The 17,625-nt window shown below is 45.6% G+C and overlaps 1 protein-coding gene across 2 annotated transcripts in view; it reads left to right on the top strand.

Annotated features, from left to right (window-relative positions):
* Window positions 1–5,550: 5,550 nt before the first annotated feature.
* LOC136572946 (NADP-dependent alcohol dehydrogenase-like) overlaps window positions 5,551–17,625 on the top strand; it is a 47,623-nt gene continuing 35,548 nt past the window's right edge. For both annotated transcript variants that reach the window (XM_066573990.1, XM_066573989.1), the window contains exons 1-2: window positions 5,551–5,644; window positions 6,813–6,914. In XM_066573990.1, coding sequence (XP_066430087.1) covers window positions 5,618–5,644; window positions 6,813–6,914 — 129 coding nt within the window. In that variant the 5' untranslated portion in view covers window positions 5,551–5,617. The remainder of the gene's footprint in view (window positions 5,645–6,812; window positions 6,915–17,625) is intronic.

Raw genomic sequence — 17,625 nt, 5'->3', positions numbered from 1 at the left:
GTGGGCCAAGCTGTCTCTTCCCCCTCCTCCTCATGCTCCTCCCCCTCCTCCTCCTCCTCCTCCTCCTCTGGCCATACACGCTGAAAGGATGACAGGCAAGCAGCATCTGTCCCCTCAGCAGTGGGCCAAGCTGTCTCTTCCCCCTCCTCCTCATGCTCCTCCCCCTCCTCCTCAACGCGCTGAGATATAGACATGAGGTTGCTCTGACTATCCAGCGACATACTGTCTTCCCCCGCCTCCGTTTCCGATTCCAAAGCGTCTGCCTTTATGCTTTGCAGGGAACTTCTCAAGAGGCCTAGCAGAGGAATGGTGACGCTAATGATTGCAGCATCCCCTCTCACCATCTGGGTCGACTCCTCAAAGTTTCCAAGGACCTGGCAGATGTCTGCCAACCAGGCCCACTCTTCTGTAAATAATTGAGGAGGCTGACTCCCACTGCGCTGCCCATGTTGGAGTTGGTATTCCACAATAGCTCTACGCTGCTCATAGAGCCTGGCCAACATGTGGAGCGTAGAGTTCCACTGTGTGGGCACGTCGCACAGCAATCGGTGCAGTGGCAGATGAAACCAATGTTGCAGTGTCCGCAGGGTGGCAGCGTGCGTGTGGGACTTGCGGAAATGTGCGCAGAGCTGGCGCACCTTTCCGAGCAGGTATAACAAGTGTGGGTAGCTTTTCAGAAAGCGCTGAACCACCAAATTAAAGACATGGGCCAGGCATGGCACGTGCGTGAGGCTGCCGAGCTGCAGAGCCGCCACCAGGTTACGGCCGTTGTCACACACGACCATGCCCGGTTGGAGGCTCAGCGGCGCAAGCCAGCGGTCGGTCTGCTCTGTCAGACCCTGCAGCAGTTCGTGGGCCGTCTGACTCTTCTCTCCTAAGCTGAGTAGTTTCAGCACGGCCTGCTGACGCTTGCCCACCGCTGTGCTGCCACGCCGCGTGACACCGACTGCTGGCGACGTGCTGCTGCTGACACATCGTGATTGCGAGACAGAGGTTGCGTAGGAGGAGGAGGAGGAGGAGGGTGGTTTAGTGGAGGAAGCATACACCGCCGCAGATACCACCACCGAGCTGGGGCACGCAATTCTGGGGGTGGGTAGGACGTGAGCAGTCCCAGGCTCTGACTCTGTCCCAGCCTCCACTAAATTCACCCAATGTGCCGTCAGGGAGATATAGTGGCCCTGCTCGCCTGTGCTTGTCCACGTGTCGGTTGTTAAGTGGACCTTGGCAGTAACCGCGTTGGTGAGGGCGCGTACAATGTTGCGGGAGACGTGGTCGTGCAGGCCAGGGACGACACATCGGGAAAAGTAGTGGCGACTGGGAACCGAGTAGCGCGGGGCCGCCGCCACCATCATACTTTTGAAAGCCTCCGTTTCCACAAGCCCATCTCCAGGCTGATCAATTTGGCAATGTGCACGTTTAACGCTTGAGCGTGCGGGTGCGTGGTGGCGTACTTGCGCTCGCGCTCAAACAGTGGCGCTAGCGACATCTGGACGCTGCGCTGAGAGACATTGCTGGATGGGGCCGAGGACAGCGGAGGTGAGGGTGTGGGTGCAGGCCAGGAGACGGTAGTGCCTGTGCCCTGAGAGGGGGGTTGGATGTCAGTGGCAGGTTGGGGCACAGGGGGAGAGGCAGTGGTGCAAACCGGAGGCGGTGAACGGCCTTCGTCCCACCTTGTGGGGTGCTTGGCCATCATATGCCTGCGCATGCAGGTGGTGGTGCCTCCCCAGCTGATCTTGGCGCGACAAAGGTTGCACACCACTGTTCGTCGGTCGTCAGGCGTCTCTGTGAAAAACTGCCACACCGTAGAGCACCTTGACCTCTGCAGGGTGGCATGGCACGAGGGGGCGCTTTGGGAAACAGTTGGTGGATTATTCGGTCTGGCCCTGCCTCTACCCCTGGCCACCACACTGGCTCGGCCTGTGCCCACACCCTGACTTGGGCCTCCGCGTCCTCGGCCGCGTCCACGTCCTCTAGGCCTACCCCTACCCCTCAGCATGCTGTATTACCAGTAATGCAGAAACAGAACGCCGTAATTAAATGTGCCGCTTATTGACCTGTGGTTGGAGGCTGACTTCGCTTACAGAACGCCAGGAAATAATTTTGCGCAAGCCTGCTGTAACACTTAGCTGGCTGCGTATGATTTTGTAGAACTACTACACCCAGCACACACAGACCCAGAACACTGAGCACAGTGACAGGCAGGCCAAATAGATTTTTTGCCCTATTTTTTAGAAAAGGCCCACTGCCTATATTCAATCAATAATGTGTCTTCTGTCCCTGCCTCCACACTTCTGTCCCTGGACTATGTCACAGAACTGCAGAGTGTTGCACTGTTAACTGCAACACAGTGGTGATTTCAGAGCCCAGACAGAGCCAGGAAATAATTTGGCGCAAGCCTGCTGTAACACTTAGCTGGCTGCGTATGATTTTGTAGAACTACTACACCCAGCACACACAGACCCAGAACACTGAGCACAGTGACAGGCAGGCCAAATAGATTTTTTGCCCTATTTTTTAGAAAAGGCCCACTGCCTATATTCAATCAATAATGTGTCTTCTGTCCCTGCCTCCACACTTCTGTCCCTGGAGTATTACTGCAGGGCGCAATGCTCTGCACGGCCGATATACCAAAAAATAAAAATGTGCAACACTGCAAAAAGCAGCCTCCACAGTACTGCACACGGTTAGATGTGGCCCTAAGAAGGACCGTTGGGGTTCTTGAAGCCTAAAATACTCCTAACGCTCTCCCTGCCTAAGCACTTCTGTCCCTGGAGTATTACTGCAGGGCGCAATGCTCTGCACGGCTGATATACGAAAAAAAAAAAAAAAGTGCAACACTGCAAAAAGCAGCCTCCACAGTACTGCACACGGTTAGATGTGGCCCTAAGAAGGACCGTTGGGGTTCTTGAAGCCTACAATAACTCCTAACACTCTCCCTATAGCAGCTCCAACACGATACCACTTTCCCTCAGCTATATCAGAATGCATCTGTGGCGAGCCGCGGGAGGGGCCGATTTTTATACTCGGGTGACACCTGATCTCGCCAGCCACTCACTGCAGGGGGGTGGTATAGGGCTTGAACGTCACAGGGGGAAGTTGTAATGCCTTCCCTGTCTTTCAATTGGCCAGAAAAGCGCGCTAACGTCTCAGAGATGAAAGTGAAAGTAACCCGAACATCGCGTGGTACTCGTTACTAGTAACGAGCATCTCGAACACGCTAATACTCGAACGAGTATCAAGCTCGGACGAGTACGTTCGCTCATCTCTAATAAGGAATCTACTCATCTTGGTTCATTACAACGCTCATCATCCTCTTCACTACTGATAGAATCTCAGATATCTCCATGCCAGTTATCAGGGTCCCATTTAACCCCTGCTTTGACTATGGCCAAAGCAACTTTTCTTTTATTTATTCTTCGAATTTCTTACACTTATATGGAGCCACTCGTACTGCTGCCTTCTCAGCCACATTCTGATACCATCACGTTTATCCATAATCAACTTATTTTGACACTGGGAAAGCTTCAAAGCACTCCTTGCCTCACACAAGGGCCGCTATGTTAATTCAATAGAGAGGGGTGGGGGAGCGCGAGGAGAAAAATCTCCCGCAGCCTCCCCGCTGTTAGACAGCGATACTAGGTGCACGGGAGCTAGTGTGTACGGGGACAAGTGTCAGGCATCATTTGCCCAACCTTCGTCCCATCTAAAAACACCTTTAGGCCCCAGTAGTTTTAAGGCGATGATGATAGAGTTGCATGATTAATTAGACAATAGGATCGCAAGACTCTATAGACAATGGTGATAGAATTCTCAAGTCGGTGTGTTGCGGGATCTGCAATTGTCTCTCTGTAGTTTCGGAGTAACTGCATGCCAATCGTCACTGAAGTCATGGGCCAAAAAAGACGGGAAGGATGGCCAATCAGGAAGGAAGATTATGGGTAGATTAAATGTTCCTAGGAAATTCGGAAGATCACCCAGGGAACAGAAAGTCATTAATCTGCTGTCTTTCCATGCCACCAGCGGTAGGCAATCTCTTTGCCTCTTAGTGTATCTAGAAATGGCTTCAAAGCTTTGCGAAGCTGTAATGTTCTCCTGGCTAAGTCTTGCAGCAGTATATTCGGAGATCCATTGAAGGACAGGTGTTCAGCATTTCTAGCCTGTTTCAGTATGTCCTCTTTGTCCTTAAAGAAATGGGTGCGACATATTACGTCTCGCGGGTGTTTAGGGTCAAGGGATTTTGGACCCATGATCCGATGGATGCAGTTTATCTCTGTGGGTTTTTTTGGGGCTTCTGGGTCAAAGATCCAAAGAAATTTTGGGCCCATTGCTCCAGTTGTACATTCGAGATTTCTTCTGACAGACGCCGGATACGGATGTTGTTCCTTCTATGTCTGTTTTCAAGATCGTCGATCTGGGATAGGATAGAGGTTAGCTGTGCGGAGTGGGCTGTTAGGACCTGTCTGTGGGATTCGAGTGTAGATAAGGTTCGCTCTTGAGCCTCCTCCACTGCATTTACTCTGTGTCCAATTTTTTGCGCTTCCTTCTGTATCTAGGTCGCAGCCTGTTTATGGTAGAATTCAGAGTGTTGGAAGAGAGAATCAATTTCAGATTTGTAGGAAGGGATTTAGTATGTGCTTTCCAGTCCCAGTCATTCTCTTCTGATATAGCACTTGGTGAGGAAGAGCAAGGAGACCATGCACTTTTAGTATTGTGTGCAGGGGAAGAATTCCATAAAGCAGAATTGTCAGTCTCTATGGAAGTTAGAGAGCTCTGCTGTAGTGTGTGGTTAAAGCTCGGGTGAATGAATGAATAGCTAAGGGCTATGTGTGATTGGCTGAGCGATCAGCCAATAGCTAAGCAGTAGCTGCTATTGGCTGAGCCCTCAGCCAATCTGCACAGCCCTTTAAGGAGGCGAGGATTTTTAAATCCCCGACTGCTGAAAGAGCTTCATAGCAGTGCCGGGGAGCCAGCAGGAGGACGCGGCTGAGCGCAGGAGAGGTGAGTATGATTTATTTTATTTTTTTTAACACTTTTGCCAGATTATCGGGGAAGGGCTTATATTTCAAGCCTTTCCCCGATAATCATACTGCGGGGCCTGGCAAACCATTGATTTCAATGGGATCGGCAGCAGTGCCGATCCCATTGAAAGCAATAGGATAGAATGCCGCGGACTTCTGCCACAGCTTTGACAGCTGTGACAGCTGTGGCAGAAGTCCACGACATTCTCCCTATGCTTTCAATGGGGCTAGCGCTGCTGTCGCTGGCCCCATTGAAACCTTTTGCGATATGCCGGTTCTATACCGGGCTCTTTCTTGCACTGCGATGCGCAAGTTTTCTCGTGCTCTCGCAGCGCAAGAAAGAAAATATTGCCAGTGGGTGGGAGCCCTAAGGGTTAGCAACTTTTTAGCAATTCACTGTCAATGTGCAGTTCTGAATGACTCGTATTTTGATTTTTTCTAGGCAGGAGTTATAAAGCTGCCAAGAACACAGTACTTACAGCTGATTGAAAATCTCAGGGCGTAACACATACTAATAGGGGACTACAGGGCAATAAAACAAGAGAAGAGCAGAATCAGAGTGCAGAACACTGGAGACTGCAACTACAACTGCCAGCAGCATGAGCACCGCGAGCACCGCAGGGAAGGTATTCTACTATTCCCATTCTAACATTACTCTGCCGCCTGCTTTCTTCTTAGAAGCTTCCTTCTCTTCCAGGAACTTTGTTTCTTTAGATTTGTGAAAGTTTTATGAAGGAAGACATGCAGTTTGTGTTACTTTCTACATTCTTGTAATACTTTGTAGCAAATGGATCTTCCAGGTTTGTGACTAATTTGCATCTTAGAGAAGAGGACTGTAAAACGTTACAGGGAGTCGGGCTCGATTGATGAACGGGAGGGAATGTTTTACATTCTTCCTTTATTGCTGATGTTTCAATATGACATAATGTAGATATTCAGAAGTTGTCTGTTTTGCATGGTTTGTGCGCTTGTACATAATGTATTACGTAAGCTGCTTACAAGCCCGGAGGAAAGAGCAGTTTTTATACAGATGTAGCTAATAGCATTGTGTCAACCAGGTGGTATGTGGAAGGCCTCACAGGGATATTTATGCTGCAGTAAAATCTGCTGTGGAATTTCTGTTGTTTTTTTGCGCCTGGCCAGAATTAACGAGCATTGTGGAATTTGCTCCTTTTTATGTTGTATATTTTGTATATGAGGTTGCACTTTTATGTGCAAATTTTCTGCTGCGGAATCTTTTATGTTCTTGTGATATGGTAACGGGTGTTTGAAGCAGATTCAGTGCTTTTCTGCAGCAGCCAAGGAGCAAAAATAATGTAACTAATTTTTTTTTGTCCATTTTATGTTACCCATTGATCTCTATGGAGAACGTACGCAGCATATATTTGCAGTTTCCACAACTTAAATAGACATGCTGCCGATACCAACTTGCTATCAATAGTTACAGCTGTGTATTTATGAAAATGTTCATAGGGCAAACTGACAGAGCTAGTAATAAGTTCATCGCTAGTTTTCCACATTCAAAATAATGATTCTGATAGGCTGGTTTTACATCTGTGTTGGAACCTTGAGTTGGAGGTTCCATCACCAATCTGTCTCAAAATACCAGAAGAAAGTCTGATATCTGTGCGGAAACTGAATGGACCCTATTATAGTCCTGAGATAGAGCCATTCCTCCATGAGCATTACCCTCTCCTGCTCCCCGAATAGAAATTGGAATCCCAGGGGCAGGTGAGAAATCATCTTTAGATAATTATATGAAACATTACCCAAAACAATGGTTTTATTTTTCAGGTTATTAAATGCAAGGCTGCTGTTGCCTGGGAACCTTGTAAATCTGTCAGCATTGAGGACATTGAAGTGGCTCCACCAAAAGCTCATGAAGTCAGAATAAAGGTAAGAGAGCTGTAATTAAAATGTGTAGTAAATGGCTTGCTGAGAAAATCCTGTAGGGTACATGATCTGAGTAAGTCGAGTCATATCCAATATAACATAACCATAGTGTCTATCAGCAATATCCTCCTTTTTACCTCCAACGTTTTTAACTAATTGGGGAGGGGAAAAGAGGGTGAATTCTGTTTTACCCAACTCACTCAACCCTCAAGCAAAAACTATCAATCACTCTTAAGGACTTCACAATTTCCCCAGTCTCACAAGTCCGTTACCTCTGGATATCCGTGGATTCCACCCTCTTTTCGAAACTGCACATATAAGCCCTTACCAACAACTCCTGCTGCACCCAACTTTAAATATTTCTCAAATCCACTCTTTCCTTCAGCTCGAGACAACAAAAATGCTAGTCAATGCCCTTATGGCCCACCTAGACTACTGTGACAGCCTTCTCTGTGTCCTTCCATCTAATATGCTTCCACTCCTCCAATCCATAATCTAGTCTACTGCCCAGATACTCCACCTCTTCCCTCATTTCTCCTCTGTCAATCCCTTCACTGGCTACCCATTTCCTTGCGAATGCAGTTCAAATGATTCAATATGACAAAAAAGGCTGTTCACAAGCAGACACTTTAAGCCACACTAATAAATCATTGAGGGATGCAAACTTATGAAGAAAAAATATTGTGTGGCGATACATAAATTCACAGAACTGCCCCCTAAAAGCTGCCATGATGAAGTAGGACAGACATGCAACTTAAAACACAAATGTACCAATGGAAGACACTAAAAATAGAGCAGAATTACGCCAAAGGAATACATTGCCAACTGGTCTGACTGGTTCATTGCTGGTGTAGTGGCCTGATACAACGGGGCCCTTTCATAACTGTATGCATGCATTTGTCCATGAATATTAGTGTCTTCTGGGTTGCATGAATCATATGTATTGCATAGCTGCAGAACTAAAAGGGTTAACTGTCTGGTATGTTAGCTGACTGTCTGGAAAATGTATCTGTTTGTTTGTCACGTGACCTTGCAATATATATGTGAATGCAAGGTGTGTGTGCAAGAGAAGTTCTGTTCTGGGTCTGGAGAGTTCTGGGCTTGCAAGAGAGAAGAGTGGAGTGGCATTAGGCTTGCAAGAGGACCACACAGGCACCTTCAGCCTGTGTGGCCCAGAATGGAAGAGGCTGAAAGGAAATATGAAAGTACCCCTTTGATGCTAGAAAGAGAATGAGGAATTGCCATGCAGCACACCCTTTTTATCAAATGGGAGTGTTGACCGGTAGATTGTTGGAGAGAAGAGGGTGAGTTGTCGTGATAAGGACCTACAGATAACAAGGCTGTGGTTTTTCCTGTTCACCCGTGAGTCCTCCCTCTCACACCACTTTGATATGTTTGCACTGTTTTCCTGCTGGGATTTATTCTGAAGTTGTAATCAAGTTACTTCAAGTAAAGCGACCAGTCACCTGTCCGTTTCCGGAGACTGTGTCTTAAAAAAATCCAGTGTGTGTGTATTTACTCCAACAACCAGGAATTCCATGGAGGCTGTGCAAGGGTGAGTTTACTCCGCCATCCAGGAATTCACCCACGGCAAAAGAAACAGTGGTGTCACGCGTGACACAAAAAACTAAGGTAATTCATTATTGGGTTTTCCCTTTATTAACTTGCCCTCGGCCCTTGGACATGTCACCGGTTACCCTCTTGGTGGGAGATGGTAGAGCCACCGTGATAAGGCCCCAAACTCTATCCGCTGTCTCATAGACCACGACCTACTCCTCAGACGCTGCTCTGGGCCCACACAAGGAGATGGGCTGTGGCAGGGAAAATAATTTTTAATCCCTCTTTGGTTTTATTTTTCAGATGTAGTGATGTAATGCTCTTTTGTTTCATACACTAAGACAATATGTTTTTAATCCCTTAAGGACCACCCATCGTAAAGCCAACTCCACACCCAGTGGCTGTCAGCTGTTTCTGACAGCCACCTGCAACAGTTATAATCAGAGCTAGGAAGGATTATTCCTGTTAACTGCCTAAATGTGGCTGTCAAAGTTTATAGTGTGTCTAAGCACATTGCATATTTTGGTTAAAATATGAAACCATATCTTATATTTATCGCTTTTTTGTAGGAAGCAGTCTAACTTTAAAATGTTGGGGTGTCTAGGGTGTCTGTGCTTTGTGTGGTTAACTTATGAGGTGCAGGACAGTTGCCAGGCTGAATTGTATGGGTTGTCAATAATGGGTTGCAAGCCTGTGCAGCGTCCGAGTGGGACGTGTCAACAAGGGGGAGACCACGGGTTATAAGGATGGTTGTCATGGGTGGCTCTGCAATCTCTCCCAGCAATGGCAGTGAAATGGCTGGCTTGGTTGTACTCAGTGGCACAAAGAGTCAATACAGTAATCACAATTTAATGGTGGTTTGTCACGTGACACCAGTACCTCTTCAGGAATCTCGGGGTTGATGACAAAATAACTGACACGAGTCTTGTTAGCTTTAGTTTGCAAACTGGAGGTATGCAGTTTACTATCTTTTTCTGGCAAGCAGTTGTACAATAACACAATGGCAGATTTGCAACAAGAGCAGACTTGCAGATTATGACAGACTTGTAAACAATGGCAGCATATGGTTAATAATGTTGCTTCTCAAATCCAGGTCAGTACATTTAACACTTTTCTCTTCAACACTCCCTATTTGTTTCTAGTATCACAGCCGCAGGGGAGTCAGTAGTACAAATAGTGCCTTCACAGTCTAAACTCCTTCTTAGTTAAAACGTAACTTTTCTAAAGCCTATAGGAATCTATATACAATCAAGGACTATGTATCTATTCAGTTGAATTGTGGACTGAAATATGCATCGTTATATTGTGGAACAGGATGAATTAATCAGTGTTATTGCTTGGATAAGTTAGTTCCTGCTGATAGAAGAGTCGTCTTAGCCTCCCATCTTTGGCTTTAGATTATATGGTATACCCTGGCCCCAGCTTCAATTGCTACTGGTGGGTCATTGGACTAGATATACCACGGTGCATATCAGAATATTTTATGCATGTATACGTTTTTCTTATGAGGCATTCTCTATTCTTTATTATTTTTTAAGAAGTCAGTAATGAAAGTTACGTTTTAATTAAGAAGGAATTTAGTCTATTTGTTTCTAGAGATTACCGAACAATACTCCCACAGTCCTAGTTATCTGCTGGGGTGTTTGATCCGAAGGCTTTACAGTAGTAACTGAAGCTGGTTTAAAGATGGGCTTCTCTTACTTTCCCCGATTATAATGGAGCAGAGTTCAGTATAATTCCCTGATAGTTGGAAGGGTCCCAGTTTGTTTCTCCATGCTGTGGGTTTAGTTAGAAGCTGGTTTAATCCTGGCTTCCTACTCCAGGTAACATTCTCTCTCGGTGGTATGTCTGCGGAACACCTCCTGCACTGCCACCTCTGACAACACATTCGCTCTCCTCCTCCTTCTCCTAACCACAACTCCCCTTCTATTCCTGCCTCTTTCCCGCTATCTGCTTACTCTTCCTCCTAACATCCTGTCTTTCCCTCAGCTTTTTCCCACTCTCCAGACTCTCCCCCTTCCCCATTCACCAATGAGTGTATGTGTGATAAGCAGCCAATCAGCAGCCAGCTGTTGCCAAGCAGTTAGTTTAGCTTGTTGAAAGAAAGGGGAAAGACAGGGCTTGCCGATGTACCACACCTTTTATGTCTCTGAGCACATTGACAGGTGTTCACAGGACAATGAATGGGTGGCTATTCTGGAGACCCTCTGGGCCACTACACCTGCATTGTGCACTACATGTATCAGTGATACTGGGACTATTTCTGAACCTTATATATGTGCAAATAAAATACTAAGCCCCCCACCCCAATCTTTGGTAGGTGTGTAAGTGGTTGTTCCTCAGTATTTTGCACCTCTGCAATCCCACCCATAAAGTGATTTGCCTGTTTTGCATGCAGCTGGGAAGTGGTGGTAAAGAGTTTTTTATAATGGATAGTCTAACCTCAGGAAAGGTTATCAATATCTGATCGGTAGGGGTCTGATTCGCAGAAGCTCAATTTATGAGCTGATTGAAGGGGATGCAGCCTTTTCAATATTTGCATCTGGCGGTGAGATGCTGTTACTTAGAACGCTGTACTTTTAGTTGCAATGGTTCTGAATATTGCAGCATTGTCACATGCCATAACGATCCTATACTGGATAGGTTGATAGTATAAGAACTGTGAGCCCCAGTGACTGCAAATCCAGGGCTGGCGGTGGGTTGAAAAAGGGATCCTCCTCCTGTTACCAGCACCATGATCTGCATCTATCCCTGTGCAGAAAGTTTTCCTTGATTTCAGCCATTTGTGGGACAGAGGCCTAGTGAAGTGCTCCTGAGGGACAGAGGCCTAGTGAAGCGCTCCTGAGGGACAGAGGCCTAGTAAAGCACTCCTGAGCGACAAAGACATTGCAGAAGCTGGGGCCAGGATCTGTCTAATACCGGTAACAGAAAGGCCATGTTGTAGATTGACAGTAGGCCACAGAATATAAATGGTGATATTACCTCCTCTTTCCCACATAACCTCAGCCATCCTCCATGCAAATTACTTGATCTGTCAATCTACATCTGTGGAGAAATGCTGCCTAGTTTTACTTTATACTGAGACCAATTCTGTTTTACCTACTCCGATAAAGTTACAGTAAAGAAGATTTATTTTAATATTTTCATACCCACTGGCCTCCGTGTATTACTGACTCTTCTCACTTAACTATTGTGCTATATGGCACTGGTGTCACGACATATCACCGCTGTGACACCATTTTATTTCATATACTACTCTTATCATCATCCTATATGCTGCAAGTGCCTGACATATATCATGTTGAGTAATGGTTAGAGATGAGCAAGCATACTCGTCCGAGCTTGATGCTCGTTCGAGTATTATGGTGCTCGAGATGCTCGTTACTCGAGACGAGCACCACGCGGTACTCGTCTCGAAGAAATGAGCACTGACCATTGAATTCAATGGAGCCGGCAATACAGCCGGCTCCATTGAAAGCAATGGGCTGCCAGCGATCTCAGGATGAATTTTCGGGAAGGGCTTAAAAATATAAGCCCTTACCTGAAAATCATCCTAAAATGTGTAAAAATAATTTAAAAAAAAAATATGTCAGCATAAAGATCGTTCTCCTCTGCCAAAGCTGTAACAGCTGTGGCAGAGAAGAACGATGTTAGCCCATTGAATTCAATGGAGCCGGCAATACAGCCGGCTCCATTGAAAGAAATGGGCTGCCGGCGAGCGCGGGATGAATGTTCGGGAAGTGCTTAAAAATATAAGCCCTTACCTGAAAATCATCTAGAAATGTGTAAAAATTAAAAAAAAATGTATACTCACCTTTCCGCTGCAGCCGGAGTTCAGCCGCGTCTGGCCGGAAGTTCTCCTGAACTGCTCTCTGTAGTATTCAGCAGGTGTGGATTTAAAATCCCCGCCTGCTGAATGAGCTGCCTCTGATTGGTCACAGCCTCACCAATCAGAGGCAGCTCTCACTCACACCCATTCATGAATGGGTGAGTGCTACCTCTGATTGGCTCAGCGCAGGGACCAATCAGGGGCAGTTCCCATCTCTCTCTCTCTCTCTCGTAACAAATTTCATGTTTGTAGAACATCAGGAAGTTAGAGAATTAGATTTGGTACATTACACAGGGGGGGGGGCAATACTTTGGCACTTAGCATTGAATAATTGAGTTGTGACCCCTTTACTTTTCCTATTTAGGACCTAAAGAATGCTCCTGCCAAATTTCATGTTTGTGCAACACCGAGAAGTTAGAGAATTAATAGTCAGTCAGTGAAGGCTTTCATAGATAGATAGATTCATTCTAAGAAATGTGAACCAGTACATGAGGAAAGTACATAAAAATAGAATATAATCAACAATTGGAAAAACTATATATATAAAATGTATAATGAAGGTAGTTAGAATAAGAGGAATAAATATAAAACATGGGTGAATAATAAAAAAAATAAATAAATATATATATATATATATATATATATATATAAAGACAAAAGCCCTCACTGACTCACTCACTCACTGACTGAATGTTACCATGCAGGGCGGTGCTGGGTCCCGCGGCCGGCGCGCGGCGCTCCGATGTCGGCTCCGGCGTCCCGGAGCTCTGCTGTCGGGGCTCTCCCGGCGGCGTGGAGCAGCCAGCGTGCAGCGGCGTTGGCGTGTCCGCCCGTAGGGTGCCGCCCGCTCTCCTCCACCTTCCATATGCAACAGTGGGAGAGGCGGCTCCTCCCACTCTCCGCCCCTGGGCGGAGGCTTTAAGTTAAAAGGCTGGCAGTGACCTGAGCTCACTGCCAGTTATTGGTTCTGCTAGCCTCTAGTCACGTCTGTCTCAGTCTGCTCTAGTTGCTCGTCAGTATCCTGTCAGTTTGCCTGTGAGCTCCATCTCCAGCCTTTCTCTGCTTTGTAAGTTTGTTGGTCTGTTGCACCTGCCTCTTCTGTCGGCACTCTGTCCCCTGTTAGTAGTTCCATCTAGGTAGTCACCAGATCCCTAGCCAGCGCAGGGACCGCCGCCCAGTTGTCCGCCTGGAGTTAGCCAGGGCCGAGGCAAGTAGGCAGGGACAGTGGGGTGCGGGAAGATCAGGGCACCCCACCTGGCGCTCGGGGGGCAGAGTGCCGTAACACTGACTCACTGACTGACTGACTGGCGAAAAGTTCTCCAACTTCCCGATGTCGTAGAAACATGAATTTTGGCGCGAGCATAGATTATCTCCAAAACAGGAAAATTAATTGTGTCCCAACTCGATTATTCAATTCTAGCGCAAAAGAATTAGCGTCAAAATTTAACGTACATAATCGAAATCTCTCACTTCCCAATGTCATAGAAACTTAAAATTTGGCACGACCATTGATTACGTCATAAATAGGAAAAGCTAATGGGTTCCAACTTGATTATTCAATTCTATGCGCAAAAGAATTAGCGTCCAAATTTTACGTACGGAATGTAATTTTCTCAGTTTCCAGTGTCATAGAAACGTGAAATTTGGCACAAGCATTGATTATGTCATAAATAGGAAAATTTAATGGGTCCCAACTCAATTATTCAATTTGAGCGCAAAAGAACTAGCGTCCAACTTTTACGTACGGAATCTAATTCTCTCACTTCTTGGTGTCATAGAAACATGAAATTTGGAATGGGCATTGATTATGTCATAAATAGGAAAAGTTAATGGGTCCCAACTCGATTGTTCAATTCTAAGCGCAAAAGAATTAGCGTCCACATATTACGTATGAAATCTAATTCTCTCACTTCCCGATGTGATTTTATATAAAGGAAACATCACATGGTTACCTCCCCGTGGTGTTTCCTGGGTAACGCAGAGAACTATGCAAAATGGTGAACATGTTTTTCCGGTATCTCTAAAGTAACCACGACTGCATAAGATTTTCCGTGTGAACACCAGATAAACACCAGTACCAAATTAACTCGGGCGAAGCCGGGTATATCAGCTAGTATATATATATATATATATATATATATATATATATATAATATGTGTGTGTGTTAGGGCTGGCCAGGGCAGATGGACAGAGGATCCCTACGCCAGCTCTCTCCCATGTCCTATCAATTGCCCCCCTGGGCTAGGCCCCAGAGCGACAACTGGGCGATGGTCCCTGCACTGTACTAGTGACAGAGACCCCAAGGAAGGAGGGACAGGGAGACTGGCAGGTGAGCACTATGTAACTGATAGGAAGCCAAAATGCAGCAGACAAGAGACTAGACATAAACAAGCAGGGTCAAACCGTAAGTCACGTGCGGAATACAGGAGTGCAAACCAGAGTCAAACTGAAGGCCGAAGTCAAACACAAAGCAGTCAGGTCAAATATTGCGGGTGTAGTCAGAGAAGTTTTAAACCAAACACTGGCAATCAGTGTCTGGGCCAGCCAGGTATATACAGACGACCGGGGGGAATAATAAAGCCGCCTTCGCCCGGCGGCGCACACCAACCAGAGCACCGCGTGGCGGACCAGCGGACGGGTGTGCCCGTGCACGACGCGGGGCGCACTGCCGGCCACCGTGACCAACAACCAGAGTAGGAGAACCCCGGACAGAGCCACCATTCCGGCCCCCTGCAGTGCTAGGACAAGTAGCCCGCAGCAACCGGCGCCCCCAGTGGTAAACCCATATCTAACAATATAATTAGAAAAAACAGGAGGGGAGCCATTGATAAGAAATACATAAGAATGGAGAAATATTTCACTTCGGTAGTTTTACTCCTCTAAATTTTTTTCAAATTTCATTTAGGCCATTGCACCTAAGGGTATTCAAGCAAAAGATCTAATACATTTCTTTAGATTTAAGGCACGGTAAATGTCTCTCAGGTACTTTTTCTTGCGGAGTAATACACATTAGAGAGGTAGCCTTATGGAAATTTTTAAAAAAGCTTGTATACACTATGAAGTAGATATACTTTTTAAAGATGTTCGAGTTCCCATAGTTTGAAGATAGAATTGCTTATTAAAAACAAAATAATTATTGTGCAGGATAAAAATAGAATCTGAAATGAAAAGCTTCTGTTGATATGGCATGAGTGGATCTACTTCCAAGAAATGACGAATGGCTTTTAATCCCATAGAATGTGGAATATTAGAAAAGAGTGCTGTAACATCAAAGCAGCCATCTATTAACATTGATTGAACAGATTACATGGAAGGAATCCTACATTCGGGCCTCTTTTGATATTAAAGCAATTGTATCTTCAAACTAAGGAAACAAACTAAGGGACTAAGTTTACCCTAGTTATGTGAACCTCTATATGGGAGCCTTTGAATCTAATGTTATAGATTCCCATATATTACCTTATAAGAGACTAGATGATATACCCGGCTTCGCCTGAATTAATTTGGTACTGGTGTTTATCTGGTGTTCACACAGAAAATCTTACGAAGTAGTCGTTACTTTAGAGATACCGAGGAAAAATATATGTTCACCGTTTTGCATGGTTCTTTGCGTTACCCAGGAAACACCATGTGGAGGTAACCATACGACGTTTCCTTTATATAAAATAACATCGGGAAGTGAGAGAATTAGATTACGTATGTTAAATTTGGACGCTAATTCTTTTGCGCTTAGAATTGAACAATCGAGTTGGAACCCATTACATTTTCCTATCTATGACATAATCAATGCCCATGCCAAATTTCAAATTTCTATGCCACCGGGAAGTAAGAGAATTAGATTACGTACGTAAAATTTGGACGCTAATTCTTTTGCGCTTAGAATTAAAAAATCGAATTGGGACCCATTAACTTTTCCTATTTATGACATAATAATCAATGCCCGTGCCAAATATTATGTTTCTATGACATCGGGAAGTGAGAGAATTAGATTCCGTACATAACATTTGGACGCTATTTCTTTTGCGCTAGAATTGAATAATCGAGTTGGGATCCATGTACGTTTTCTATATCGGACATAATCTATGCTTGTGCCAAATTTCATGTTTCTACGACATCGGGAAGTTGGAGAATTAGTAGCGAGTCAGTCAGTCAGTGAGTGAGTGAGGGCTTTCGTCTTTATATATATATATATGGATTAATCAATGACATTTTAATTGTTTGGGAAGGAGACACGACAGATCTACAGCTGTTTTCAAATAACTTTAATAAAAACGCTTGGTAAGAAATTTTCTGGGACTTATAACCAGCCAGCACTGCGTTTTTAGGTTTCGAATGTTATATATCAAGGTGCGACATGTCTTTTCCTAGACACACTTTAAACTTGTATACTCAAACTGTTATTTAGAATTCACTAGTAGCCATGCCAAACAGTGGAAGGTCAATATTCCTTATGGACAAATCAGAAGAATTCTGAGAATTAGTACCTTGGTTGATGATTTTAAAGAACACTCTAGAATTTAAAGAAAAATCTTTCAAAGAGAGAGGCTATCCAAACCATATAATCGTCTTCATGCAGTAAGGTTTTAAGTCAGAATCTCACCACGTGCCTGAGCAGAGTAGCAGAGTATAAGAGTGAATCCCTGTATTCTAGGGCCATCTTAATCACCCGTATTAGCTCACACCATCACTATTAGAGATGAGCGAACGTACTCGTCCGAGCTTGATATTCGTGCGAATATTAGGGTGTTCGGGATGCTCGTTACTCTTAACGAGCACCACGCGGTGTACCGGTTACTTTCAGTTTCCTCTCTGAGACGTTAGCGCGCTTTTCTGGCCAATTGAAAGACAGGGAAGGCATTACAACTTCCCCCTGTGACGTTCAAGCCCTATACCACCCCCCTGCTGTGAGTGGCTGGGGCGATCAGATGTCACCCGAGTATAAAAATCGGCCCCTCCCGCGACTCGGCTCAGATGCCTTGTGAGTTAGCTGAGGGACAGTGGTATCGTGCTGGAGCTGCTGTAGGGAGAGCGTTAGGAGTGAGTGTAGGCTTCAAGAACCCCAACGGTCCTTCTTAGGGCCACATCTAACCGTGTGCAGTACTGTGGAGGGTGCTGTTAGCAGTGTTGCACAAATTTTTTTTTCAAAATCGGCAGTCTGCAGAGCATTGCGCCTTGCAGTAATACTACAGGGACAGAAGTGGTGCTTAGGTAGGGAGAGTGTTAGGAGTGAGTGTAGGCTTCAAGAACCCCAACGGTCCTTCTTAGGGCCACATCTATCCGTGTGCAGTACTGTGCAGGCTGCTGTTAGCAGTGTTGCATATTTTTTT

This window comes from Eleutherodactylus coqui, chromosome 7, assembly GCF_035609145.1.
Source record: "Eleutherodactylus coqui strain aEleCoq1 chromosome 7, aEleCoq1.hap1, whole genome shotgun sequence".
Lineage (NCBI taxonomy): Eukaryota > Metazoa > Chordata > Amphibia > Anura > Eleutherodactylidae > Eleutherodactylus > Eleutherodactylus coqui.
This window is presented reverse-complemented; position numbering and strand designations above follow the sequence as displayed.